The sequence below is a fragment of the Augochlora pura genome, chromosome 5, assembly GCF_028453695.1.
Source record: "Augochlora pura isolate Apur16 chromosome 5, APUR_v2.2.1, whole genome shotgun sequence".
Taxonomy (NCBI): domain Eukaryota; kingdom Metazoa; phylum Arthropoda; class Insecta; order Hymenoptera; family Halictidae; genus Augochlora; species Augochlora pura.
The window spans coordinates 842826-864225 of record NC_135776.1 but is presented as its reverse complement, the minus strand read 5'-3'; the positions used below and the strand labels follow the sequence as shown (position 1 = coordinate 864225).

Here is a 21400-nt window from a genome sequence, read left to right as displayed (position 1 = left end):
CGCCTGCACGGATAGTCTGCACGATACAACGCAGGGGAAGGTTACATAGAGCTGGCAGAGTTCGATTAAGAAAATCAGTTAGGCACGATATGGAGGAAGTAACTGGTACTTGGAATTAATGGGATATTTCGACGGATATTTCTAAATAGAAAAATTACCATGTGTTTTTCAAAAATTCCCAAAAATTGCCATTTTGAAACCGGGCTGTCTTATTACGATCGTTCGAGTCGCCGAGCGATTCGGCTTCGTAAAGAATCGAAATCGACGAGGAGGAGTTCTTGATCTTGCTCGCGAGTCGCGCGAGTCTTTCGCGCGGTGGCAGGCCTGGTGAATGCGAAAAGCCCTGGTAGCCCCGTCGGTCGGCATGGCAACAGCTCCGCGCGTCCCGGCGTCGGGACGCTCGATACTAGACGACGACGACGACGACGCCCAAATCCAAATGGGGCGGGGAGAGAGCAGAGTGGAAAGAGAAAGAGAGGGGGGAGAGGGGGAGAATCCGCGTCGGACACCGCGCGCGGAAACTCGAGGTTCGCACACGCTCGGATCGGATCGCGATCGATCGATCGATCGCTCCACGATTTATCTGATAGAGCGATACGCGTCCGGGCCGGGTCGAGATGGAAGCCTCCATCTCCTCTCGAGAGTCGTTCGAAAGACGACGAGCTCTGTTCGAGCACGCCTCTGTTCGAGGATTCGATTGGTTCTCGACCGGCCGTTCGGATGTTTCCGAGCGGATATCGTAATATCTCGCGCCTAGAAATATTTCACCGAGTACCTAGGAGTGTCTCGAACCGCTTACGAGTACGTCGAGATGCTTCGAGATACTGGCGAGTAGCACGAGATACGAGATACTCGGGCGTCTCCTTGCGAGCACGGTGATCCTGGTAATTGCAGGTCATTCTAAAGATCTGCGAACATCTGGCAGCATCTCGAAGTACCTCAACTTTTCTACAAGTACTTGCAGATACGTGTACCGGCGAGTTGCCACGAGTGGTCCAGAGTTTAAGTGTTCCGCAGCATGCGCGACAGCGAGATGGAATTGTCCTCAGTGTAAAAAAAAAGCGCCGCGATATCGCGGTTCACTGATAATTCCGCGCGCGGTATTTCGATAAACGCGTGACAGTCGAGTGTCGTGGTTTATATTTAGCCCCGTCATTTTTATCTGCGATTCGTGTTTTTAATACGCTTATCCGAAGTGTGTTAGCCCCGATACCGGAATTTATAAATACAGAAAAGGGACAATGAAGACGACGACGACGACGAAAAAGGAGGAAGACGAAGGCGAAGACGAAAACGACGTGTACTCGCCGGTCGTATTTTTAATACAATGGCATCCCGATGACGTCAAGTGATAAATAGGTGGAGAGATCCGCGGCCCCGAGGTCTTTCAACCGGCACACTTTGTTTCGCTCGGTGTGCGCCTGCACCAAGAGCTTGGTCGAACCGAAGGAAGCACCTCGAGAGAGCTTGAGAGTCGGCGCTCGCACGACAATTTCCAGGCTTTTCCCACGGAAAAGTCCGAAGGGACAGCGACCTCCAGGGCTCGGGGGTCCAGAAGTCGGCGAACCGATCGCGACGGGATCGATGACAGAGGCTGCTCCGAGTAATCCGTTTTAATCCGGACAGCCTTCCGGACACGTCCGAGAGAGGCGAGCGCTCAACAGTTCTGGCCGCCGGCCAACAGCAGTTTCGCCCGGCGGTTGATTAGCTTGTAATTGCGTATTGTTTTCCCCGGGAAACGGAGCAAGACGGCCGCCGTGGAAGAAGAACGGCCACGAGGGCCTCTTCCAGGCGCGGAGACAGACGTCGATCCAATTTATGCGTCAAATAGACCGTTCTCGATCGAACGAAATAGCCTCGGCACCGGGTTGACACAGGCTGACGGTAAACAAGATAAAGGGTTCGCCCGAGGCCGTTTTCTACGTCTTCGTTTCTGTCTCCGGACAACGGAAATGTCTCCCGAGCGCACGTGACTCGATATTTCATCGAGCGGGAAAGCTCGTCGATAATCGCGGGAGGGCAGAACCAGATATTGGAACAGATTGCCCTCCGGGGCGTTCACGAGAGTCGCGTAACCGCACCTACTCGGAACTAAAGTTCGGAAGACGTCTCCTTGGAGCTAACATTCCATCGTAGCACCTACAAGGGCCACGAGGCCACGCCTAGTTGGCAATACGATCGAAAAACTGCTCCCAGGAGCTACTACGACTGCCCGCCGGGGCGTTTACGAGAACCGAGAAGCCGCACCTACTCGGGACTACAATGCACTCCGAAATGCCACACACCGAAGAGCGACGCTTGAGGGAGATTCAGCGTAAGCAGCTCGCGATTCGATGTTGAAAGGGAGGCATCGAGAGAATCGAGATCGCGCTAGTTGCGGGAAAACCGCTTCAACGGCGTCCTTTATCCGGCCGCGAGTCTCTCGAGGTGGCGGCTCTAACTGAATTTAAATCGAAGACGACAGACGCGGCGGCGGGCTTTCCTCGAAGGCTTTTCAGGCGATTGTTAAGAGGCCCTCCGGCTCGTTAACTTTCCATCTTCCACGACTCGTTAGGAGGAACCCTCGAGACTCGCAGCCCGACACGTGCACACTCACGCACGTCTCTATCGATTATTTTTCCGCATTTCCGAGACGTCGCGGACTGGAATCACGTCGAAAAGCTGCGGGGCCACCCGTTGTGCTCCCGTTCCCACGATTTCCGTCTCCCTCTGTTTCCCGAGGACGAAGAGCCGGCTAGTGAATGAATAATCCGTCGAAGAAGATTACAAGTGTATCGTCGCCTTCTCGTTTCAATTTCCTCAAAACTTTAATTTAACAGACCCGCTAAAGAATTATTAAAAAATTTTCCCTGTCGCAGCTCCGGAGCGGTCCGGAGCCGCGAAGCCACGCCTATCGAACGCGGCCACGCCCTATACGCGAAACCAGACGAAAACGAGCATAGTCCCATGCTCACCGCTTCGGTAAAGCTCGAAGCGGCCGTCGACTTTTTCGTCCGACGACCGAGAGCCAGAAAATATCGATCCGAGAGACGTCGAGAGTCTTTATTCGACGGTCGTCGAACCTCGAGCATCGAGCGACGCGCGCAACGATCCTCGTGCTTTTTATTCGCGTTCCACCTGTCGCGTTCTCCGCTCCTGGCGAGGACGGACACTTGTCTGCTGGGGAATGAGGAGCATTCTCTTTCCCTATCTCGACGTTCGAGCCAATAGAGAAGCTAGACGAAAGGCGGACAAAGAGAAAAGGGCCGAAGAATGGTACGGTCCGAGCTGCTTTCATCGCGGACCGAATATCAAAGTGGCTTTCCCGAGAACTTCTGCAGCAACACGGAAATTCGATTTTCATCTGTCCCAGACACCTGCGCCGAATACCCTAATCCGATACGACCGAACCTCGCTCCAACTTCTATTTCTATGTTTCACAGGAAATAATTGCATCGATTTCCTAATCCAAAGCATACGTACACAACGATCAAAATGACGAAATATCTATGGATATTCTGGCTTGTCATTCCTATAGAACAAGGCTGGTTTTGGCGTCAAAGAGACAGAGTACTTGAGAAGGAGTTTCCCTCGCGATTGCTCCAGTCGATTCGTGTTTCGGATCGATCGGAGGTTCTGGGGGAACGAGCACGCAATCGCTCAGAAAGATAGAGTCGCGGGATGAATTTCATCGGGGCCATTAGGAATGAAATCGAAGCCAGTAGAAACTACCGAGGCGCCTTCCGCGACGAATCAAACCGGTTTGCCAACCGGCTGGTCGTCCGGTCCGATCTCTTGCCACTGTTGCGACGTATTCTGCACATGCACGGGTACCGTTGCATGTGCAACCGCCGACTGCGACATATTTTAAGAGCGCCGAGAGAACCCGCCGTATCTCGTCACGTGTCACATAAATTTGTAGCATCCCGGCGCGCCTTGAACAAATCGTCCGCCCGCCCCGATTTCTTCCGCCGATCCCCGCCCCGGACCTGTTCGGACTATTTACTAGCATATCCCGGACAATCGGTGTTCTCCCCCGTCCGTTACCGCTCGGGTAACGCCAGTTTCGTATGTCCCACTGTCCTAAAGCGGTTCGAGCTTCGCGCTCGATTCTACAGTCTGTTGTTTTCCTTACAATTTACGACTGGGATTTCCACCAATTTATTAATTAACGAACGCATAGCATAGCGAATACCTTGCTTGAACAGCGGATATTTATGCAAAATAAAGCTCGTCCAAGTTAATTATAAGAAACCGAAGCCCGACGAAAATGTCTTGCATCTCTTTCACAGAGTAATTTCTGTCACAAACGCATCGAGTTCACGGGGTCTAGCGGTCGCAGCAAATTTTCCTGTTGCCCGAAAAGTTCGACAGGTTAACGGACGAGCACTGTGCCAAAAAGAAAGGAGACCACGCGGCTTGTGGCCGTGAAACGGAACAAAGGAACTAGTGAAAGTCTTTCTCGCTCGTTGACTTCGACTCTCTCGCCGACAACGCCCTTAACGCGCCACCCCCGCGGCCGCATTTGTTTCTCCTTTAGCAAGGGGTCGTGTCACGCGACAGCAACCTGTCGACTTCGATCTGCACGGCCACCGCCTAGCCACCCTCGTTAATTAATAACAACCTGCTGGGAGACGCTGGCTTAGCGAGAAACATGGCACGAGCGTGAGCTCTTCGAGATTAACATTCTCAAGACTAGATCCTCGAGATCAACGAGATCCTTCGACTGCAAATTCGATCGAATTTCGTCGCCTCGATTGTTCGCGGAGAAACAAGATGGAATCGCTAGAATTAGTCTGCGATCTCTGAAGCGCGAAACGAAGCGAGTCTCGCGGAGCACAAGGGGACAAAGGACTCGCGACCACACCCCATCCACTGGCTACTCGCGCGAGGGTGGATGCTTGGAAACAATGTGACGTTCGCGTAGGTGCGAAACCGGGAATACGAGAATAGAGACACTCTCTTACTCTCTTGCTCTCGAGTTGCGATCCTTCTCTCGATTGTCCTCCGCGTCTCGTTCCACGACAAAGACTCTTCTGCCTCGTCGATAGGGGAATCTCTCTCGATTCCACGCTAACGGGGCGAATTCGCGCGAAAAAGTAACCCTTGGTACGCGTGGTTACGGCTCTCGAAAAGTACGAGAGCCGGGATTCGCTTTAAGCGGAAACGGTCTGCCGTGGGCAGACACGGGACCGATAAGATTCGCACGAATGTAAAATCATTAAATCATTTTGTACAATTACGATGGACGACTCGAGTCGGGGCAAGCGATAAGTATTAGATGTGCTTTCAGGCATAACAATGGCGACCATCGAAAGCGACTGAGACTCTAATGGAACGAAGCATGCGTGAACAAGTTTCACGATCAACAGCTAGCACCTTAAACGAAATTCTTGTCGCGAAATACCAATACGATCGGGACATGTTTGATGCGAATAACGCGGTGCGTTATAGGTAAGCGTATCCGGGAAGTTTGGGCCATTGAACCTGGTTCGCCAGTCGGGCACAATGAACGCGGGCAGAGGCGGCGAGTGCGACGAGTATATCGAGTGCTGTCGATTTCTCGACCAGATACGTCTCATTTCCCGTAGGAAATCGAGTCGATGCTCGCGACCGGTGGGAACGCCGACGCGACCTTCTAATTGCCCTCTTCCTCTTTCATCACCGAGCCCACCAAAAACATCGTCGCGAACTTTCGTTCTCGAACAGAAGAAGACCGAGATTCCATAAAAACTGCAACAGCTATCACCCACTATCAATGGTCGGTAAATGAAAAATTTTGTCGGAGCGCGGACGCGAACAGTATGTTAACAATAATAATAGTAATGACACAAGTTTTAGCGAACCTTGAAATAAATTTTCGTCCGGGCCTGACCTAATTTTCAGACGAATTTTGGCGGCGGTCCGTCCAGATCCGATTCAACACCGCTGAGTCGTATTACCAACGCGAAGCGACTCCAAGATGAATTGCTCGACCCGGCCCGATCCGACCTGAGGTTTTCGGGATCCCTCGAGTCCGATGGTAACGGAACCCAAAGCTCAGAGAGGGAGAAAGGCTGGGGCTAACGAGGCGGGGAGCATTAAGTCATTCCTCGTGGCGTCTTGCCGGTGTCATAACACCTTGGTATAACAGAATCGCATCGCAGTGTTACGATGCTCGTGCAGGCTCTCGGCTCGCGCGCACCTCTGTGCTCTCGAGAGCTGGCTCTTTAATGACTCGGAATGTCGGCTGCTCGAAGGGAGAGTGAAAGTCGCGAATCGAGCAGCCTCGAGGACGCGTTATGATAGCGATAGCGAACGCGTTTGCTGTGTGCCGCCTTGCCGGCCGGGAAAATTTCAAGAGACGACCTCTCGTCTCACAAACCACCTCCAGCTTGTAGAACAGGGGGGGAAAAGAGCAGGCGAGACGACGAGACGACGCGTCGCAGCCCCGAAGCGACCGCGAAGGGAGAAAGAGGGTGGTCGAAGGGGATAATTCAGTGACTCGAAGCCGGTTTTCCATGGCAGCCTATCACGAAACTCGCGAGCTACGAGGAACCAGAAGGATGAGTCACTGCCAGCCTGGCACTGCTAGCTTGTTCGGCCTTCCCACTCTTCGAGAAGAGGCCGAGACGAGACGAGGCGAGGCGAGGCGAGGCGAAGCGAGGCTGCGAGCTCGCTCAAAAAGAAAGGGAGTCTGCGGCTGGCAGAATGCAGCGGACAGAGACGAGGAAGAAGATGAACAAGGTGGTAAAGAAACGAGGAGGATTAGTGGAGCCTGCAGATCGCCTACACGCGGCTAGGCTCCGAGGAGTCTCGGAGGAACGGCCGAGGTTATGCTACTTATTCTGCGATCGCGACGTTGCCGAAACTACCACTCGTTCCCTGATCTCTCTACAGAGTAGACTATAGTCGAATGAAGACGATGGTTAGATTTCTAAATCTTCGGATGCGAAACTTTCTGTATGCATAGACGATAATCTGTGCTCCTTTTTCTCTGCTGACAAGTCTCCGTTCGTTCGTCTTTAATGGTGGTTAACTCGCGTCGAGAAAATCGATTATTGATCTTGCAGATCCGCGCACCCATCAATCGCAAGAGCGCAGGAAAAATCGCTCGCCGAGAATCGTTCCAATTGAGTTTTGTCGCGTTCGGATCCGTTCCGGTATTCGCTTATCATTTTTCTCGAATAAATCTCTGATAATCAGCGGAGGTCGCGGAGGATTTATTGGACGTCTCGAGGCCAATTAAACACCGGCGCGCGGCTCTCGATCCGTGACGGTTATCGCGTGGCCAGTTCTCGATTATATACCGCTATAGGCCGATTGCTTCGGACCGAGCCGAGCACAAATCACCGGCTGCCTTCCTTGTCCTCTCCGTCTTCCATTATTCCTCGACCACGGTGCCAGCCTGTTCCGCTCTCAACGCCGTTCTCTTCAGAGAGAGGCACTACTATGATTTACGAGCAACATCTTTCGAAAGATCGCGCTTCCTCCGACAGAGTGCATATGTTCGCCAACTGCGAGTCGAGATTTTAATAATTACGAAAGGCATTTTACAAAATTCGGAGGAGATTTCGAACCGGGGTCTTTGTATCGGTGTATCGGATGCTGAGACAGTTACATAGATCTCAGCAAACAATTCCAGCAGCAAGAAGTCCATAGTACAAGGGTGAATCGACCGAGAGAAGTTTCATGGTTTCGTCGCGGGTCACGCGATGAATCAACGAGACGCGAAGCTGGGAGCAACAGTTGGATCATTCCTGCGTGTTCAAAACGTGACACGCGATTCAATTGTCCACGCGCGATCCGCGTGCTCTTTTTAAGATAATCCAGGCGCGTTTTCTTGACCCTGACTTGGCCGATTAGCGGCGAACAACGGTCGAGCAACAACTGGAAAACGACCGAGAGGATCGCGAGGATAGAGATCTAGATCGTCTCCGCAGCGCCAGGGGAATCCGCCGGCAAAAGAAGGCAGGCGACGGGCAATTAACGGGATATGTGTTCGGTTTTCTCGAGATACGAGAGGTACGACACGCGTCCGCGGTCACCCGGATAAGGTAAGAGGGTACTCCTGACTCACCTCTGCGAGAGTTTCCTCCTTGGTGACGTCTCCATTCTTGGGCGCTTCGTCGCGAGCCGGCTTATTCTTGTCCTTTTTGCTGAAGCTGATCGACCTGAAGGACCACTTTTTCTTCATCTATGAACGAGAAAACGGCATCGATAATGATCGGTAAGAAACTCTCTCGTTACGAGCAACTACTCGCGTCAGGTCTTATTCTTCTAAGCTTCTCGCGGGTATAGAGGTCTGTCAACGAGTACAGTGGGGCACGGATTAATCCTGTGCACTCGGATGTCACGAATAAGGTAACTCTATATCCGTGATTGAAAGGAAAAATGCCACGAGCATGTAGGATTTACGTATTCGCCAGCAAAGGACATGCTAAAAAAAAGAAATTCTACGAACTGTGGAAATAAAAATTAAAATCTCTTTTTCTAGAAAATGTGCTTGTTATCTATATGTATGAATAAAATAACGATGAATAATAGCAAACTCGCAGGTTTTGCTAAATTCGTCAGATGAGTTTTCCGAGTGCCAAGGTTTAAGTTTACGTTAACTCACGTGCGGTCTAAATCGATCGGTTTCCGCCGACTTTTCCGCACCGTACGTTGTCGAACCGTAAGAGAAACATCGGTGTTCTTTCCCTTACCTTGTCCTTCTTTTTGGGCTCCTTGCTGTCTGGAGAGGTCGCAGCGTTTGGACTGGCAGGGGTGGTAGCATCTGTGGGTGTCGTGGCCTCCGCCGATTCCGCGGGCGACTCTCCAGCAGACTCCTGCTTAGTCTCCTCGGCTTTTACATCTTCTTGCTGAAACAGACAACACTGTTCCATCAGTAAATTTCATCGAAATATTCTCCCAATCCTATTCCAAAGTCGACAACTATTAATGCATCAAATAGGAAAATCTTAGAAAATACTGACACATTATTTACAAGTTAGCACATCAAGAGGATGATCCTTTAAATTTCAAGAACCCTGGGAATTCACGACATCCTTGGGATTACCAAATACCTTGAGAACGGTTGTAACATTTTATCGCGGGTCCCATGAAACGATACCTATTTTACGATCTCAGGGACGGTAATCGCTACCCTCTCCAGCCCCTGCGCAACCCTCGAATTGTCATCGTTTTACGATCTCTTATGACCCTTAGGATTACGGTACGTCTTTATTACTTGACCTCGTATTAATCATATAATCGCCTGTTCATCATATTGTCATACTATATCAAATAAATATCATTACCCTTATTATTATTAATATTATTACTGTTCCTATATTTAGTCGCACTTTTAGATGGTCAACGGATTGAAAAATTCGAGAGGTTCGACGCAATTCGACGTACACGCATCGTCGAACTATGAAGCGCAATTGGGATTCCAGTCCACGACGTGTTTTCCTCGACTCGTTGACCGTCTATTTCGCGTCGCTTCGCTTCGCGTCGCGTCGTAAACCGCGGATCGACGGTTGGGAAACTTCTTCTCCGAACTAGGCGTTTGTTTCTTTTTATTGTTCTTTTATTGTGCGAGACTACGATCCGGCCGGCTTCTCTCGGCTCGCACGAACCGCTTCTGTTATTCAACGAAATGAGCGTCCGCGAGCGGACACGAAGCGCGACCGTCGTGGAAACGTCGTTTTTAACCGGACAACCAAGATAAAGAAAAAGAGACAGAGAGGCCCCGGCTCGACAATTTTCCGGGTGAAAACGCTCGCGGCTCTCCTTCCTTCGCGGAGGAAAGGACCGTCTCGTTTCGCACGGCTCGAGAAAATCGCGAATTCGACTTGGAAAAAGCCGGCGAGAACCACTCGATGGCGATAACACCGAGAACGGGACATTATGCGAACGGGACAACACCGATGACGACCACGTACGAGAGGAAACCGCGAGGCTCTCGGATTACAGAGGACGAACAGTGGTTCTCCGAGTGATTGTTCGTCGGTCGTGTCGCCGCGAAACACCTAACTCATCCCGTGTAGAAAAGAGCGCCGTCGTCGTCTATCTGCGCCGAACCTCTGCCAATCTTCTCCTATTTCGCTGCATCTCTTTGCTAGACTATGAACTTTTGCAGAAGAATTAACGCATTTGTGACAAAAATTAATGGAATCTAATTACAACGAGGGACAACATTTTTATATTAGTTTAATAATGGATAACAATAAAATATGTATTCCGATTTTAATCTGCGTGTTTACCGGAAGGTATGGAAATTTTTCGTGGTCTCTGTCGTCACCGCTTTGTTTTCGATTGCCTGTTCGATACTGACTAAGCTTTCCGGTGGACTATTAATTAATCCTCGCCACACCATGTTGTTTTACCCTGCGTTCTGTCTTGACCGTTCATCATCTTAACCAAACAGGTGTCTTTTTATATCGTCTACTAATAGCCGTTTTGCTGGTATAACGACCAAACAATTAAAACGAAATAACGAGTAATACAGAAGAACGGTAATTACGACACGAAACTAATAAAGTGACCTCTCGCCAGCTGCAAACTCCGTAATATCAGGTGATTACCCGGCAAATGCGGTTTCGCGCAGTTCATCGAAGAATTGCAGTTGATCGCTTGAAATCCACCGATCTCCCGAGGCGCGTAATCGATAAAGAAGCATGAACAACGAATAAGCGGTTATAGCTGCGACAAGGCTTTCTTTTTCGTCTGGACACGCGAGGGTGTCGAGTCGCCGAGAACGCGCATTATATTATGTAAATATCCGGTTATTTTCGTTCTGGCTGGCCAGACGAGACGTCCGCTCGTCCGTTCGTCTTGGATATCGCGGTATCGCGGCCGATACCGGCAGAAAGAGAGAGGAGAGCGCGAGAGAGAAACCCCAGCTGAACCGTGGCGAAACGAAGAGAATAGAGTATTGTTCGGACAGTTTCGGGGAACCGAGCTGGCTGGACAACTCGCGCAGGATCGATTTCAACTTCGTTATCCGGGATCCTCGATTAACACTTGCGATCGATAGGTTGCAGATGTTCGGCCGAACATCCTCGCTTGAATTTCTCAATCTCGTCGCGCAATAGTCCGAGGATTTTTCTATTTTCTTAATTCTAGGCTGCAGAGAACCGGCGGCTCTCAGCCGCGTAAATATTCATGGGAGCCGACTCTGTTCGCCGCGCGCCGAACAAATAAAACAGTCCCCAACGATGATACAGCGTCGATCGACAATGATTTATCTCGGGTTTGATATGCGCCGGGAGACCCCGCTGCAAAAATCTCCACTCGCCTATCGGACGATATCGGAATACCAAGAAATTCACGGCTCGAGGACAAGTTGCCCGAAGGACGAACTGCTTCGCTCCTCGGTCGCAGGTGCAGCTGCGATTCCGCCACAAATTCTCCGGGCTTGAATCAGCCGGACACCTGCAACCGTGCTCGATTTTTGGCCCTATGAGAAAATTCCTACAGGATACACACAATAGATGCACTTTCGTTTAAGAAAACGACTCGCAGATCTTGCCAGAAAAAAATTCCAAAGGAGACATATATAATTCGAGGTTCTGATCTCGAAGCGTTGGCATCCCGGGAAAGACTGCGTGTTTTCGATGGATTCTCAAGCGAGGCGAGAAGGACGAGGCAAAACCGTCGAAACGGGCCCGGGAGTGCCGGGACAAGGACGCGGTTTCGTGCGGATAATCGCGGCGGAGCGTTCCGTGATCGATTCCGTTCCCGCGAGCGGATAGCCTTCGTTTCCTCCGCGTCCGAGACCGGCCAGCCTTTCGAGAACCGTGCCATTAACAGCATTCTGCTCGTTTTCGTTTCGTTGGGAGATAGAGGGAGAGAGCGAGAAAGAGAGAGAGACGCTCGAAGCAGAATCGATTTCGGGCCGGAAAGAGGCTCTTCAGCTCGGGAAAGCTTCGAGGATGGAATTCGAGCAGCAGCCAGCTTTAATTAGCGGAGGCAAACAGACGACTCGTGCCTCGTATTAATTAATAAACCGACTCGATCGCGTCCCTCCCATTCGTCGCGCGCGCGATGATTCACGCAGAAACAACTCGTCTTTTCTTTATTCGTCTCTCTCTCTCTCTCCCTCCGTCGCTGCTCCTCGATAAAAAGAGGGACAGAGTGAGGGAGAGAGAGAGAGAGAGAGATAGAGTGGAACGCTTACGCCGCGGAGACGTGTTTAACACTTTGACCAGCGACGTAGGTCGTTCGCCTGCAGGATCCTTTGTCTACGCTTGGAAGCCGTTTTTATTGCGATCTAAAGACCGACGAGTCTCATACGTCGCGCAATAATGCTTGCAAAGAGAACGCTCAATTGTCCCACGTGATCAGGATTTTATTGCGCCAACAGAGCAGCCGGTTGAGAACCTATAAATTAACTGAACCCGAAATTGTCTTAACAATCAATTTGATCGTTAAAAATGCACATGTTAGTAAACGAAAATAATAATATCATTATATTCCACTCGTTTATTTAATTAATGTTTCCCGTTATTACCGTGGACTCTTTTTCTACCGGAGAGATACGATTTATCGTCGAAGCGTTCGTTCACTCGCAACTGTTGACAATAAACTCGCGACAGCAAAGTCCAGGAGGCAGAAGGCTGCAGAGACATCTCACCGGAAACGCGAAAACCTCGCGCAGAAGAACGGTTTTCGACTGTCGCTTGATTTCGCTAGGCGAAAGATATAGAATGTCGTCGCGATTAGACCAGCTCGACGGATCGCGTGCGTGCTGCAGGTTCGAAACAACAGAACGGAGCTATTCATCGGCAGGTTCCTTCGGAATTCAGGTCACTCGGCTAGATGCATCTTCGCGATGGCCCGATTATACGCGGCACTACGCTCGTAAAAAGAAAAAGTCCGCGGAAAAGCCGTGGAAAAAGAAAACGGACGACGTTTACGACTTCGGCATAGCGTTTTAATTGAAGCCGGCCCGGCCCGGCCCGCACGCGATGGACTCGCGCGCGCGTGCATCGGCGTCGTTAAATCGCACGGTCAAGGCTGCCAAGGTGAGGTCCTGCTCTCTTCAGCTGCACCTGGCCACAGCTAAACTCTTGATTATCCCACGAGTACTCGAGAACAGATCCTCTGCAATTTTCCTCCGCCGAGAAATCACCTATCTTGAGAGAATTTTCCTAATTGTACGCCACGAAGAACGAGCGTGTTCTCAAGACAACGAAAAATCATCCCTTGAAAATTAAATCCTTAATAAGAAGAATCTCAAAGCAAGACTTTGAAAACTCGTCCTTGCGAAGTACAGTCTCGAAAGAAGGCTTTGAAAAATCGTCCTCCGAATTGCAATCAGGGGAGAAGGCTTTGGAAGATTATCCCGGTAAGGACAATGTTGAAGTGAGACGGTGAAAAATCGATTCGCCTTTTGTGGACGAATAACAGAGAGCGCACATTCCTGATGATATTGGCGAAGCATCGAGGGCAGGTGGTTCGGTCGAGAAGCGAGAAGACTCGCAAGTGGTCTGTGCGCGCACCTGCCGCCTCGAGATTTTGCAAGATTGCAGACGCGATCTCTCTCTCTCTCTCTCTCTCTCTCTCTTTCTTTCTCTTCGATCTCCGGGCCCAGACAAATGAAATCGTTCGTCTGGGACAGTTAGGTATGAGGAAAGCGCAAGAACAGACGCGATTACAGTTAGCCGCCGCGGTAGAGTGACCGGCACGCGTTCTCTTAGCTGTGCAAACCCGCGGCGAACGGTACACTCGATTTTTCCCAGCGGAAAAAGACCTGCGCTGCCGAATCGTTTACGTTCTACAGCTGTTTCGTATTATCCGATTAGAGAAAACCCCTTTCTAAATTCTTGGTTCAATGAAATTTTAGAATAAATGGATACAAGAGTAAATACGAATTGAATATACTACTAAATCGATCCAGCAGAAAGATCGTCGACACGATTGATCCGTAAAAAGCGGCTAAAGCCTCGCGTTCGCGGTTTCGGAGAAGATCGAAATCGTGCCCCCGGCAAAGTGGTACGACTGGCGTAATGCGCGTGTAAAAATACCTTCTTCCAGGAAACAAAGCGCACGCCGCCTTTGCCGCTCTAGAAACGCGAGCGCCGATCGATAGTCCGCAGGCGATAAGCGACGTAGATCTTGCGGGCGAGTTCGAGATAGCTTGTCTCGATCGAAAGGAGACCGGAACGTGGAAAAAATCTACCTTCTTTCTTCGTATCCTTCGTTTCATTCTCTGCTCTTGCGTTTCTCTTTCCGATCGATTCCTCGAAACGGAAACGAAAGGGAAGAGGACCTCTGGCTACCGGGGATCCTTCTTCGTCTATCCAGATCACTGTTTTCTCTCCCTCGCGTGCTACCGTGTCGGCGTATCTGGTGCATGACAGCTGCCGGGGTTGCTCAATCGAGGAAATATCAAGTTTCGTCTAGCTCGTAGCATTTCCACGATAATACGCTGACACGATTACGCGACTCGTCGAGAGCGACAGTTCGAACTTTCGATCTGCGAGACACACCGGCTACCGTTCCAGACGCCACGTGAATGCGCTCGACTACTGCGATCTTCGATCGATAGAGATTTTCGGCCGGGTGATTTTAACTCTAGGATCACAAGAAATTACGTCAAAGTAATGCATTTCTTTTCTTTTATCTTCCAACTCAATTATTTATTGCAATTTCTTAGTCTAAATAAGAGAGATTTTGAACCACGAGAGACGATATTGATCGAAGATCTCGAATTGAGAAAGATCTTGAACCAAGAGAGATATAGAACCAATAAAGATCTGAAACCGAGAAAGATCTTGAACCAAAGAACCTGTGACTCCTTTTTCCCCTCCCTTTCTCCCTTTCTCTCTCTCTCTCTCCCTCTCCCTGCCTCGTTCCTCTTCACCGGTTCAATTTTTCTATCGGTCAAGTCGAGACAGCTCGAACACGTAGCATATCTCCTAGGTCAGGCTCAGAATAGTACGCGCACGTGCACTATTGTGCAACGCTGGGAGCAGGCCCCGTGCCTCTTCTGTACTCCTCACACCATTATGCCAGTTCCACAGGCCGATGAAAAAATCGATATCTTGAAACTACATTACTTGGAAAGTACCACTACTTCCACACAAGCTATCTCTCTCTCTCTTATCTTTCTATTAAGACATCACAAGTTGTTGGGAACACTAAAGTTACGTGAACGATGGTTTGAATAATTTAGCATTGAACTGGAAAGCTGTACAAGAGTTTAATGAACTGAATATTTTATTCGATGCTATTCAACGAATCTTCGTTTGTCGGAACTACGTTTGCGTGGGATACATTTTTATGAACTGAATTCGTATAAATGCTGAACTGTACCCGCTCAAATAAAAGCAAATATCTATAAACATTCTGAAGAATCGTTTACATTTTGTCTTCATCAATCTCCACTTAAGGTGAACGTTATCGAAAAGTTTCAATTAATCTTCAGATACCAGTTAGTCAAATAACATTGATAATCTGAATCCAAATAGACTCAACCCTCGCCGGTACATGCTGAGAGAAGCTATTACGTGAAGCAACTTGCCTCCGACAGGTTCGAACAGACCTATGTTCTCCAGTAATGTGTAACTGACCGATAGAATGATATAGACAGATAGAGGATGTTTCTAGCGTCTCACCTTTTCCTTTTCCGTGGCCTCGTCCTTATCCTTCTCCTTATCCTCGGCGACGTCCGTGTGCGGCGCTATGCCGTTGGTGGTAGGCTTCGTGTCGGTCTCCTCGATCCTCTCCAGCTTGCCATCACCAGGTGCTGCGGCGTCCCCGACACTCCCATCGGCAGGTACCCCCTCCTTCTTCGGCGTCGTCGTTATGTCCACGGACCTTCTGCTTTGTCTACCTCCCATCTTGCTCCGTTTGCCTCTCTATCCTTCCTCGGTCTCTCACCTGTCCACTCTCTCGTTCCCGCGCTTTCCGGATGCTGCGTCGATCAGGTGTGCTCGCGCGCCCAACAAAACTGACCTGCAATCACACCGTTCGTCGCCGATCAGACAGATTATCCCCACTTCGACGATGCGACTAGTCGAAAGAAACGACACGCTCGCAGGTATCAACCATTTCAATGGTCGGTGGTCGCGTCGGTCACGTTGTTTAATTTCTATAAATTAATATATTAGTTTCGGGATAAGTGTAAAAGTTAGTCAACGCTGTAAGTGTTACTTCGCAAGTGGATAAATTCTGAACACGTTGCACAGTGCTTTCGATATTTTATGGTTGTCAGACTGCGGATTTTATGCGCTAATTTCTCAAATATGATCGACTTGGAAAAATTACAGAACCTTGTTAGTTCCAATTTATTAAAGTTGTTCTCGTTTTTCTTCTATAAAGACAATTTTCTTCTTGCATGAAAGTCCACAGTGTGACACAACTAGGATGGTCTCGTGGCCACTTGTCGATCACCGATAAGATTGTATATCGCGAACAAATGCACGTCGACGTTGCAGATTGCCGGTTTGCGCCTACAATGAACGATGTTTTCGTTGACTCGCATGCAAGTATGTTCTCGAGCGCGTGCACTAGACTCCGGATCTAACTTCAAACTAGAGCACACCGCCGTTTCCGAGGCGGCTCCCTTTCCTTGACCGAAATGGACGCATAGGGATCGATTTGAACGATCCGACATCGTTCCTGCCGACATAGTGGAGACCGTTCACGTTCGTTGATAACAGAGCGATTTTAATGGAGCGTCATCGACTTCCGAGCGTTCGTTTCAACCGAATCAGCGACTTTCGTTTGCGGCGCGTCGTACATTGAATGTGTTCTTTTATCATAAATCTGTACCAATAATAAGTAGACTGTACTATGATTTTTTTCACAGTGTATATTCTTATAAAATTGTTTTAAAAAACAGTTAACAGCTATTCGCATTATTATTTGAATAATTTCTCAAATAAAGGACAGAAAAATAGAAGCAAGGGGTCCGCTTCGCGGTGCACCGTTTACAATGCGTTGAACGTCGGCTAAAACGGATTTAGCATAATCTAAGTCGGCTTGGTCGCGCGTCGGAAATTTTCCTATACGGCCGCGTGCTCGTTCCGAGCGGAAGTCGCGGTTGCTCGTCCCGGCGTTGCGTCACACCAGGAGAGAAATCGGTCTCGAAGAGAAGACAAACGGACTGGCGGAGAAAAAAATCAGATAAATGGGAGCCTTCACGGGGCATGGGCTCTCCAATTATCGCCGGGAAAATGGTCCGCGGGCCGTTTAGCGGACGTGAACCGATGGTTAACGGTTCCGAGGTCGGTCCTCCATGCCTCTCTCACGAACAGAGGAAACGGTCCGTTGTTCGAGCAGCCTGCGAAAATCAGCGCCGGCGAGCTGCCTCATATTCCCGAGGATCTCCACGATCTTCGACCGACAAAATTTATACAATTTTCCGATAAAAATATTGTTGGATTGAGAAGACACGTTTTGTAATCGAACATAAAAATTTACATCAGGATAGCTGTGTCTTTCGTTTTACCGGAAAAAATACGAACATTGTGGTTTGGGTGGTGGCTGGTCCTTCCTGATCAGCAAAAGGAAGTCGACGACGATGCTATATATGCCGTCTACGATGTTCCGAATTTCGGGACAGGAAAAATGGAAGACGTAAATCGAACGTTATATAATCGAAAACAACGGGGAAAAAATCGTGAAGATCGCAACGTAGATGGTAATTTCCGATCGCGGACGCGAGAGATCGCAACGTTGTTAATTAGTCCGCAGCGTTGCAGAGAGAAGAGGTGCGACAGAGAAGCGGGACTCGGCTTCCCATTGCTGGTAGTCCTCCTCCCCCGGTTTCCCGAAAGAGAAGTTCACGCGGCTCGGACCGCGCGTATCACTGTCGCCGAATAATAGCGTTCGTCTCTGTCAGCCTATTCACGGTGCATTGCACTTTCGTGTCGGCAGCGCGCAACAGCTTCGCAATGCCGCGCCGGCGTTAATGCGTTCGACGCGACACGATGGTCTGCGTCGCGCGTGTACACCGGGTGCTCGTGGAACAGGGCTCGGTTCGAAGACCCCCGCGAATCGATACCGGCGGAGATTCATTTGATTTGGTAAAGAGCCGGCAGACACGAGGGCCAGACAATTTCCCATTTTCCACGGGAGGTTTCCGTCGACAGGCGGCGCGCACCAGCCCGGAGACACCGGAATGTACTTTCCACTTCGGCGTCCATTATCCGTATCGAAACTGTACAATGGAAACGTCTCCGCCGTCGCCATTATTCTTACATGAGGTAATATAACGGGACACGGTGCACTCGGAAACCACCCCGGTGCTACCCCTGCGAACCAAATTTCCCGAGCAAATTGGACCGCGGCCCGCACAAAGGATCGTCCGCGGAGGGCGCACGCCGCTGCTCAAATTGTTCCGCTTCGTTTCCTACCCCACGAATTTCTCGAATTAAGACAAACCATTATCGGGATCGCGGTCAATTTGCCCCGTATCCTGGACAGCTTTTGCGTCTCCGTTAATTACCCCTTAACCGTTAAGTAGAAATCTAGAAAATCGGATCTTGCTGCGACATTCACGTTACCACGGCGAATTACCCTAGTCGAGCTGCTTTAACAACTCCAAATTTCATTTTAGGGAAGTTCGATCTCGGCCTACAAAACTAAACACATCGCAAAAGAATTTTACACAGCTGAAAGCTCGCAATATCACGTTTAAATTTTTTAAGCAAGTCGACAATGTGCTTCGGAGAACTGTTTGGCCGAGCAACGGGAGGAAAAGAAGCGTATAATTAGTCCGGACCGTCTATTAGACAGCGGAAAGGGCCTCGACAAATATTTTTGTTATTCCATATTCCTCGGAGGGCGCAGCACTACGACGATACTACGGTAAAAAATAGATTTACAGTGGCGTGTTCGACACACCGCGCTAAGTGGCGAGGAGGGCCCGGGACACACGTGTCGAACCACCTCGCGAGACTCGTGGGAAGCGTGGAAGCTGAAGCGCGTCAACTCGTGGAGAAAGTAGCCCTTTTCCTGTCGTAACTCACTCGCACCTACGATTTATCTCGTGGTTCCTATATTTAGCCGTTTGACGAGACGAACGCGAGCTTCTCCGGACAAAACTCTGCTCTCCGTTCCTTCGGGAGCCGCGGAACCACGCCCAATGGCCTCAGGCCACGCCTACCAGAATCACTTTGGAATTAAATTTCCTTTGCTTCGATCTTAATTTTACCATGATCGATATCTTTTATTTAGTTCAATTACTTCGTCGACTGCGGTGATTCGCGGAACGATCAGCGGCCCGATTAGATAGCTGGTCGATCGGCGGCCGGTACGGAACAATCAGCAATTATCCGGGGAACGATATCTGTTGCGAAACGCGGCCGTAAGCAAACGCGAATCGTAAAAAGAACGCGGATTATCTGCAACGAATCGAGTGCGTCCGTCGCTCGAGTATCGGCCGACCGATCTCGATCCTAGGGATGTACGCGATTACACCCCGAACTAATTATCTATTCATCGCGGTCGTAGAAACGAGACGCGCAGCCGGCGACAGCGGACAGATCAGCAGCCCGCAGCCACATTTCTTTCTGCAGATCCGCTCAATAGATTAATAAGCGCATTCAGGGGTCACTGCCGTCGGAGACTATTAAGGGCTTAACGACGGTGTCGCGGCGAGATCGGTCTCGCCTGCCTGCCTGCCGGCCTATGGGAATCGAATTTGCAGAGGCACGAGGTCACTCGAAATCTCTTGGTCAACGCGGAAACCATGAAACACCCCATTCACGCGCCTTATCATCTGGCCGAAATTTTCGTTCTCTTTTTCACGGCTGCTGCATCGTTTTCAACTCGTCGGAAACCCTTGACGAAAGAAAAACCGTGTTCTGAGCGCGATGACGAACGCGGAAAATTTTACGGATGAATCACGAAAAATTGTTGAATAGAAAATCCAGTCGATCGGTTCGTCGAAGCATGGCGAGTTTGGCGTCGGTTTTACGATTATTTAACGATGTCGAAACGACGAAGCTGCGGCCGGACGCGGTCGTTGGTGAAACGACCGAATTCTCGGAGGCCGATAACGCGAATAACGCGATTTCCACGGCGGCGATAATCGGCGTGAGTCAGAAAATTCCGACGTCGATCGAGGAGGTCGGTTAAGAGGGAGAAAGACAGAGAGAGAGAGAGCGAGAGAGATTTTCGCAGGGTTCCAACGGTTCGATATTTTCGAGGAGCGCGAAGAACCGGTCGGTTTTAGTGCTCGACCAAGCTACGGCGTGAAATCAAGGCCGTCCCGGCGATCGCTCGGCGTCTGAAACGCGCAGGAACGTCGTCCACCGTGGCACTGGGTCAACACACGCGATCACGTGTGCGCGATAGCGTTGCACACGCAAACATACGTGAAAACGTACGTGTAGACGAGGAACGCGTCGAGGAACACGTTCGCGCGAACTCAGCTCCTCCGTCCCGTTCAGTCATTAACGGACGAGGCCCAAGGAAACGTATCTCTATGAAAGAGGGATAAAACTCACGGTTCCCCTTTACGGTGGTGTGAGAAAGGACGGTGTACCGCTCGATTCCCACGCGACAGGGCCAGCGCACACAATGTACACAGAGAATCAATCGTCCATTATTTTCACCGGGCCGGCAACGCGTCTAATTCGAGGCGACGGCATGAAAGAGCCGGCCAGGGCCTAGGCCAATAATTCGGCCGCGAGAAAAGGACATCTGCTCCCACTGTTCTCCAAATTGAGAGTTACGACCGGGCCCGCATGTGGCCGCGCGTGCTGCCTTCCGAGTGGCAGTCACCGTCGACGAACCGCGACGACCTCGGAAAAGTCTCCCACAAGCGGGACGCTAATATAATCTCTTCATCGTCGAGCGACTCTACACGTTTTAGGAAGCAAAGGATCATCGCAGCTGCAACATTGTTCTACCAAGCGTTCCTGATCGACAATTCTTTGCATACACATGCAAAATGAACTATTCACGCTGTTACAGCGACGGTCACTATAGTTTCATCTAAATTCGTTTAATATTAATAAAAATTGCATCATTTACATAATTATATGTTCTACTAAATGCAGTCTAGCGAATCTCCGCTGATATCAAAAGGCAAATAAATTAACAAGCTTCGTATAATCTGTTCGGTATCTGAAACGATCTTGCTAACGCAAACAGGAGTGTCCAACGGCCCCGATCGAACACGGGAGAGGGTGCTCTTGGATTCATACGGGGTTAAATCGTCGGTCGAAGCCTTTTATCCAATAATGTCTCTCGAATTAAAAGAGCAAGCGGTCAGAGTTCGAATCGTAGAACCGAACGACGGCGTGTCATAGGGGCAGACACGGAGTTTTCCCGTTCGAGTCGCACGCGGAAGTTTGCTCGAGCTGATCCCGCGTTTGCCGTGGTTCTCGTTCCTCGTTCCCTATCTCCCACTGTTTACACGAGTCTTTAGACGGGCAAGGTCCGTTCCCCTGTTTACACGGGTCTCGAAGGGTGCACGCGTGCTGCTCAGAATAGA

At 50.0% G+C, this 21400-nt stretch overlaps 1 protein-coding gene across 1 annotated transcript in view; it reads right to left on the bottom strand.

The window, feature by feature from the left end:
- Positions 1 to 21400, bottom strand: part of LOC144470154 (uncharacterized) — a 42960-nt gene that overhangs the window by 18688 nt on the left and 2872 nt on the right. The window contains exons 2-4 of the mRNA XM_078181025.1: positions 15567 to 15906; positions 8667 to 8822; positions 8039 to 8155 (exon numbers count right to left, since the gene is read on the bottom strand). Of these exons, the coding sequence (XP_078037151.1) occupies positions 8039 to 8155; positions 8667 to 8822; positions 15567 to 15791 (498 nt within the window). The 5' untranslated portion in view covers positions 15792 to 15906. The remainder of the gene's footprint in view (positions 1 to 8038; positions 8156 to 8666; positions 8823 to 15566; positions 15907 to 21400) is intronic.